Genomic DNA, 8,538 nt, shown 5'->3' on the forward strand with positions numbered 1-8,538 from the left:
GGGAAAGAGAAACAAAGAAATGAGGCAGGAATAACTGATGAAACATTCAGTGAAATGAGACAATCTTCCAGTTAAGGGTGATCTGAGGCAGCGATTACTGCAAGTTCAGTTCACAAGCTAATTGTGACTCTTCATCACAACACACTCAAGTAACAAGTCTGGCCAAACTTCATTCTGTTCATCCTCCCACTAAGGTTCAGTAGCCTTCCCATTCCCATTCAGGTGGAGTATTTAAGCATCACAAGAACTGGTTGTAGCATGGCTTCACACTGACTGCCATACTGAATGGCACTGACATACAAGCAAGACTCACTGGATAACCCCCTCTACCCAGGCTGAATAGAGGATGGGTCAATGCATCCTGCCATTGATGAGATAAGCAAAAATGATTTGACTTGATGGTGGTCTGAGGGATTTTCTCTTCTTTCTCACAAGAGCTAAATGATGGCCACATAATTGTGACGGATGGACAGCGCGTGTTTCGACAGCTTCATTTATTGTTATTCAAGAGAAGTAAAAAGCACTTGGGTCAATATAAGCTTTCAGTTGTGCTAAGAAATTGTGGGCTGACATCCAATAGCTGATTAAAGATGTTAGTGGTAAACAAACAGTTTGGACAGTGAGGTCAATACTATTCTGCGAGTTCTACAGCATGGTTCGTAACCCCATCAGCAAGACATACGATGATTAACAAAGCTCTGAGCCTTGACTAAAGCAATCATTACCAACACTGCGTTAGACCCTGTGGGCTGCTAAACAACCATAGCTTTAGGTGAACCTATCTACACAGCTGCATCAAATCATGCTGAAAGTCATCCTGATTTCAAACTCATCAACTTCAGGAGACCATTTCCATGTTTTCCAGAAACATTATATACTTGGCTTATTTTTTATTTTAACTAATAATTATAATTTGAAAAAATCAAGCCTTACCATCTCCAGATCCAAAACACGGTCCTATAAAGACACACAAACACAATATAAACTTTATGTGCATATAAAAATAACGAACCAATAGCAAAGTAAAAATTATGAGCTAGCAAATGCCGCAGTGTGTATGGAAGAGTACATCCCATGTCTCTTATATGATTGTTCCTTGATTGACCCAGAATTCGTTCTGGTCAAGCAAGGAGCTAGGAGGCTGCTGGAACAACACCTCCCCCTTTATTGGAAATCAGATGGGGATTGGATGCTTCAGATGAGGATTTGGAGGAAAGGATATCTTGTGTCTCTTAAAACTTTTCCTCTATCCTCAAATTTTTTCCTCTCTTTTTACAAGGGAGGAACTAAGGCAAAAGGAAAAGAAGCAAACAAGGAAAACATGGCTGAATATAAAAGACTTGGTATGTGCCCAGTGAGTCCAGGTGACTGTTCAAAATGGTGGATTAGCAAAGAGAAACCCAGTATACTGTAGATGTGTGTTAGTGACAGAAGAGAGGAATAGAGAGTTCCAACAAATGGGTAACAAGGGAAGGAAAGGCAGGGGCTAGGGAGTCTGTAGCACACAGCAGGCTTCTTATCACGCACACAGACAAACCGCTCTCGCCCGCTCATCCAGCTCCTGACTGATGTTCCCTCTCTAACGATGCATAAGTGATGCTATGACTCTTATCTGCCACTCAAACACACACCTGCTCTCCCCCCACCCCCAAACTGGTTGCCTCTCCCCCTCTGCCTGTAATGTGCTGATGGTTTGTAACATGGCTTTTCTTTTTCTCAGACCACCCCCCAACTTTTTTTTTTCTTTTTACTCATCTACGTCCTTCATTCTCTTTCCTCTCCACATCTCTCTCGCCTCATCCTTCATAATTAAAAGCTCAGCTGGGTCTGAGAGGGCTGATTAATTGCACACAAGCTCTGGCAGGTGCCATCATACAGCCACACATAGGAAACCTGTATCCAACACACACACACACACACACACACACACACACACACACACACACACACACGCACAAAAATGTTCGGAAAGAACGACTGCTTAGCAGACATTTTAGTGTGCACGTGCACAGTGTGTGTTATGCCGTTTAATGGGGAGTAAAGGCCCAGTGATGCACTGGGGGCCAGTCCACTCCACATTAGGTGGTGTTGGCACCCTGCCAAGTGCAGATGCTGTGGCACCAAAAGACATAGACAAGGCCTCTGGCGGCTTTTAAACTCCAAGGCCTTGTGTCTGCAGTAATTATCTACTTGTCCAAGCAAGGCTGCAAGGAGCCTGTCAGGACCACAGCTGTGTACTAATGTTTGTAACACTGCATCACAGGACTCAGATGACTAAAGGCCAATAGTTACTAAAACAGATATGCAAAAAAAGAAAAAATAAATAAAGACAATACAGTGTATAAACAAAGAGCAACAGCTGTCTCCTTTTGGCAGCGTGTAGTTAAGATTAGGACAGATGGATATTAAAGTCTACCATCTAAAGTGCAGGTTACCAGATGAGAAACATATGGATTAATCAAGTCGCATAATGCTGACCTGAAGGCTCCTCATTTCGTCGTCCTTCTTGCGACTCCTCTCCAGCAGCTCTGCAATGACAACACCGTAAGAAGAGGTTTCTGTTGGGATAGCACTAGAAACTTACCAGTCCAATCTCAAATTAATGAGACCCGAGTAAATCCAGTGCTGGAAAGTAACATTTACTCAAGTACTGTACCCTAAGTACAATTTTGAGCTCCATCAGGTGTTGTGTATTCTCTGAATACCCATATGATCTATAGACTATTCATGAGTAAATATTTCTAGTAAAATATCAAATATTTAACCTCCCAGAACAACACCACAAAAGATTGTTTTTAAATTTTTTGTTAATTGTGTGTGATAAAAGCTACTCATCCTAATGTGTCGACTGAAACAGTTTAGTTTTACCCTAACAGGTGGATGAAAGACAAACTCTGCTTGTGTTTGTTGTTGACTGCAACCCCAAATTGTTTTAATTACAATCACTGACTGTTTGCTTAATGAGATGCAGATGTAGAGGAAATACTCCGGTTTCGTTTTATTAAGCAAATGCCACAAAACTTACTCTTGGCATTAAGCTGAACAGAAAAGGCTTTATGCAAACTGTTTTAACAAAATTTTACTGGATTGGTCTATTGTTTAATAAACAGTTGCTTCAAACATGATTCAGCTGATTAGAACATGATAATGAGAGAAGCTTTCCACTGACAGTTAACATACTGATGCTGCCTTTGTGAAAGCATACAGTCTGGAAATATGTCTGCAAACATATTACTAGGATTGCTCGTTTGCTTCTCACCCAGACCCTTTGTCTCAAAGGTGTTTTTAAATTCAGTATCCAGCTACCAGGGGAATGACTTCATCTCCGCCTTCTTGAACATGTGTGCATGTAAACAAACATACACTGGTCAACCCTCTTGACAGTAATATTGAAAAAAGCCAAATGCAATTTCTGCTTATGGAAAAAATCTTCAGTATCTCCAACCTTTGCTTTTAGCTTGCCTGTTAAAATATACCTTGAAGTCAGCAGAGAAGGGATGTTAGCAGTAGCCTTCTATTGCTGCCAAAGTGCTGTTCTCTGACTCACATAGTCAGATGTCACCTACTGTAAAACCTCAGGTAGGTCATAACTACAGCTGCCTACACATGCAGTGCAGGCTTGTTTCAAAAGGAAAAGGCCAACAGAGAGCACGCCGCTAGTGATGAAAGGTCTGAAGACAGACTGCAACTGCAACCTGACACTAATACACTGTGAGGCAATTATATCAAACAGGGCTTCTGCGGACTGCAGGCATTACTAGCTAATCTAGTGAGCTGAGCAGACAAAAAGGGCCAATATAATATACAGTACACTGCATAAGAAAAACACGCCTCATAAAAATACAATTCCCAGTTTGCTCATATAAATAGTTCAATCTGTTGTGATGGGGACAGGAAAATTTGCACTGCTAAGTGTAGTGTTACAGATGCCTTTTGTCATTACTGCTTATCATACTATATGCATTCAGGCATGCTAGGGATTTTTAAGTCTTGTGCTGCTCTGCAATAATACAACAGAGCCACTGAGCAGCCACAATACCGAGAAGCCATATCCAAACCACAGGCAATAAAAGTTGCTCCACACTTTCATTTCAAATAAGATCTCAGATCTTGCAGCTGTTGTGATACACAGATAAAGTCACTCTTAGGTCTAATTAACAAAGGAGGGCACATCAGTGCATCTGCCTGCAGAGGAGACTGTCAAATTGGGTCCAAAGAAAGAGGGAGCAATGTTTACTAAGGCAGTGTGGAGATGAGGCTGAATCATTAGGCTGCTTATCCCTATGGTGATATGCTACCATTATAGCAAAAACATACAGTGAAATGATGGATAGTTCATTGTCTCCCTGACGGTGTCCAGTTAGAAAGCTCTCTACGGTCTCAGTGAGTCTTTTAACTCTTAGTCTCTCAGTTAATGGAACACAAATTAGGCCCATTTCCTCACCTTGCTCAAACAAAGCACTAAAAACAGGTTGTTCCTTCTCTGGCAGTTGCAGCTCATTAGGAGAAATTCAGTCAAAAATTGGACTCGGGATGGGAAAAACAAGTCAATTTTCCACAGAAGTCTCAAAGTTCACACACATTAAGATGCTTCCTCAAACATCTGTAAACGTAGACCAATCTGTGTGCACAGTCTTAAAGAAAACAATACATCAGATAGGCACAGACTGCCACCTTCACAGGCATCCATAACAACACAGCACACAAAAACCACTCGGTAACAAAAGCCCTTCAGTGATATGAAGACATGGCATTAGTTATTGCTCTTAATGACAGTGTGATTTAATGTAAATGTGAAAGGAAGAAATCAGGAAGTCATGTAATGTGTAGGCTAATAGGTGTATCAATCACAACAAACAGTCAAAGGAATCACTGCATTTTCATGAAGAGCTTGCCATTTCATCACCATAAATTCAACAATTATGGGCAACTTAAGGATTTCTGGTTAGCTGCCTGATAAAGAATCCAGCGCCGGATTATTCTCACATGATGCCGTGCTATGACAAATTTTATATGGCGTGAGTATGACTCACTGGCATGCTTTGATGACAATACCATGTTTTAAGCAAGAAAATACACAACACACAAGTGTGAGGTAAATCAATGTGAAAGTATTTGTCTAATTAAATACACTCTTTACCTTTCTTTTCAGTGCTGAGGGAGTGCAGCAGCTTCTCTTGTTGGTCCAAGCGTTGCAGGAGAGCAGCCTGTTCTGAGTCGCGGCTCTGCCTAAGGGCCTTCAACTGAGCCCTGGTCTGCTGATGCTGCTTCCTCAGGCGCTGTTCTCTCGTGTCACGCTCCCGCACCTCTTCACACAGCCACCGCAGCTTAGTCTAGTTGCAATAAGTATACAATCAATACACCATCTGTTGAAAAGAGCTGAAGCAGGATGAGTTTGACAGGTTCTTATAGTCAGCATTATATAAGGGAAACAGGAAGTCACTGTTCTAGTACTAAGGTCTCAGTTTTCACCTTGCTACTTTGCATTCAACCTATTCCTATTAGCGTCCTTATATAACCATAAATATACTCCCACTGGTTTTCTACTGAAGAAAGGGATCAGTTCTTAAAAGAATCCTTGTTTAGTCAAAATCTTTTTGAAAAATTCACATCTTAATTCCTCTGTTTATTTCTGCTCCAGTACTGTCCAAGCAGTCCAAGTTTACAATTTACTTGAAAGCTATTTCAACACAAAATATATTCTGTCATTTTGACTTTGATGAGGTGTTAAACTCAGGTTCAGAAAAGATAAAAAGACTTGAATATATTTCAGAGAAAATAGTGGTCTAATAAGACTGTAAATACAACAGAGAATATAAATAAATGTACAATATTTCTTGCAACAGCCATAAATCATGCCTAGACTTTACCAACTTAGAAAGTCCTAACAAGGGAGCTAATTATCTTGTTTTCCAATGTTTTATTCTTGGAAGTGTATAGTACTCTGAAAGCATTTATGATGGAAAATATACATTATGATGATAAATACCATGAATTGTGCAAACACATTTAATACAATATAATGCAGTACCACCACAGGCATAATTAAATGTTTCTTTTCACTTCATCATTGCAATAAAACAAAATGGGGACAGACTTTTTAGCAAAAGAGCCAGAGAAAAGATTGACAAGATGGCAACACATTAAATAAAACATCTCATATTTTCATCAATTAAAAGAATCTCATAAAGTAGATCATAATGTCAATTCTGATGCTTGTATAGAGGAATCAGTGAAATATTGTTCTATGACTAAACCTTTAGGAGTAGTGCCATTTACAGTTGTCCTTGTCCACACATTCGGTCACAAATCCCCTTCCTTGTAATCACTGCTAACTGTACTCAGCAGTGGTTTCCACAACAAAAAAATCATGTTTTTCTCAGAGGCTGTATGGCAGTAAATGTTGGTTTTGCACAATCATGTGGCTGGTATGATAATATCGCATTTGCCAAGACAAAATTATTGATTTACACATACAGTATTTTATGCTACTGTCTTCCATTTATCTTCTATGCTTGAGCATGATGTTCATGGTCTGCATGGTTAACCTTGTAGCTTGATTACATAAATGTACAGTATAACTATTCAGAAAAATCCTTTGTAAGAAAGGCAGCACTGCTGCATGTCATAATCATACCTTCGTCTCAGCTAGCCAGCGGTGGGGATCTCTCACTAATCCAGGTTTCTGTGAGATAGCCTGTTAAAAAGAACAGAGAAATTAAAGTAAATGTGAGCTTTCCTGCCAGTGTTACCATGCAGTACAAAATTCTGTTCTTAAAAAGTGTACTTTGCAAAAAGACAAGAATTTATAATCATGATTTTTTGGATGTTTGAGTACATGGACAAAAACATATGAAACAGTAATTAAAGGGAAAAGACAGAACTTGAGAAAAAGCAAACAAACAGTGATCAAAAAAGTGGATGGACAAACAAGATAAAAGTCAGAAGCACAGCCTCCTGTCAAACCCTGAACTTTTGTGAATAACGGCATCTGCCAACTTAAATTGGTGTGCACCTGTGATAAACAGCCTGTGACACTACACACACACCGGTGCATGCACAAACACTTACACACAGAGGTTGTGTGTGTCATAAAAATGAGCTCAGGGAGTATGTTCCATTATTCACACACAAGCTTGTCAGCATCAGCAATACAAAGTGACAGTCTGTCAACTCCTAATGACTACTGACACACACATCTACATGCAAAAACACACTCTTAAGACAAAAAGACACTCAGATAAACTTGGATACACAGATAAGCAGTCTAATAACTAGATGGCATGGAGCTGAGAGTGCACCTCCGCCAATGTTATGAAACTGTTGAGATGTCAAATTTTCACCAAAGGTTAGTATTTTTATGCTTCATTATCTGCTTGTTTCACATGAAGCGATGCGTGATATGTGCATGCCAGCACCTGCAATGAAACACAGTACCTCTTCTAGTTTTAACCTCTTGTAGGTATTTTAACTTGATTATAGTACCCTCAATACTGTACAATAGTCAATCAGGTCTCTACCTGCACGGTGGCCATTAGTGGTGCACTTTAACCACTGCACTAGGTTTAGGCAAAAATGGAGTGGCAGGTTATCTTTCTTAGTCTTGGTTAGACAGTGTTAGTGCAGACAGCAAAAATTAGACAGAGGGCAGTGACATTCAAGAAAGGCTCTTGAGTTTTTATTGCATGTTATTTTGGGGCCTCCATTATAAAGCAGAGTGGCAGTTTTATCCAATTAAAAGAAAAAAGTGCCTTTCTACTTCGTACTTTCTCAACAATGGAAGTTTCTCTGTGTTTACTGATGGGTCATATGAGACTATGTGGGCATTTAGATTTAAAACAGCCCTGCATTATACCAACAAAGGGGGGAGGGGATGTACAGTCTCATGCAAAATTTAGGCACCCCTTGATAAATAACAGATTTTGGTGATTTTTTATTTGAACAGATGTTAACACAGTCTCTCTTGGAAATGGAAAAAATGCACAATATTTTCAGCAAACAGTGATGCATAGTTACTTCTTATGCCATAAATTGAACAAAAATAAAAAATAAAAACTATATTATGGCACGGTGCAAATGTTTGGGCACTCTTAAGAGTTCCTTAATCAGCTCGTTAGATCTGATGCACAGCAACAGCTGTCATTAGTAAATGCCAATTTCAAAGCTGTACAAATACTTTGACTCTTCAAACCTTGTGCACACACTTGCGGACACCCAACAACTATGGGTTCCTCTACGCAGCTGTGTAAGACCCTGAAAATGAAAGTTATTGATGCCCACAAGGCAGGAGAAGGCTACAAGAAGATAGCAAAGCATTGTCAGCTTGCAGTTTCCACAGTGAGAAAAGTAATTAAGAGATGGCAGGTCAGGGGAACTGTGGAGGTCAAGATGAGATCTGGAAGACCAAGAAAACTCTTGGACAGAACTGCTTGTATGCTGGTCAGAAAGACAAATCAAAACCCCCATTTGCCTGCAAAAAACCTCCAGGAAGATTTAGCAGACTCAGGAGTGGTGGTGCACCGTTCCACTGTGCAGCGA

The 8,538-nt window shown here is 40.0% G+C and overlaps 1 protein-coding gene across 4 annotated transcripts in view; it reads right to left on the bottom strand.

The window, feature by feature from the left end:
- cep128 (centrosomal protein 128) overlaps nt 1-8,538 on the bottom strand; it is a 39,878-nt gene that overhangs the window by 5,157 nt on the left and 26,183 nt on the right. For all 4 annotated transcript variants that reach the window (XM_020618117.1, XM_020618118.1, XM_020618116.1 and 1 more), the window contains 4 exons: nt 6,638-6,697; nt 5,141-5,333; nt 2,479-2,528; nt 934-957 (listed from right to left, as the gene is read on the bottom strand). In XM_020618117.1, coding sequence (XP_020473773.1) covers nt 934-957; nt 2,479-2,528; nt 5,141-5,333; nt 6,638-6,697 — 327 coding nt within the window. The remainder of the gene's footprint in view (nt 1-933; nt 958-2,478; nt 2,529-5,140; nt 5,334-6,637; nt 6,698-8,538) is intronic.

The sequence above is a fragment of the Monopterus albus genome, unplaced genomic scaffold (assembly GCF_001952655.1).
Source record: "Monopterus albus unplaced genomic scaffold, M_albus_1.0 scaffold201.1, whole genome shotgun sequence".
Taxonomy (NCBI): Eukaryota; Metazoa; Chordata; class Actinopteri; order Synbranchiformes; family Synbranchidae; genus Monopterus; species Monopterus albus.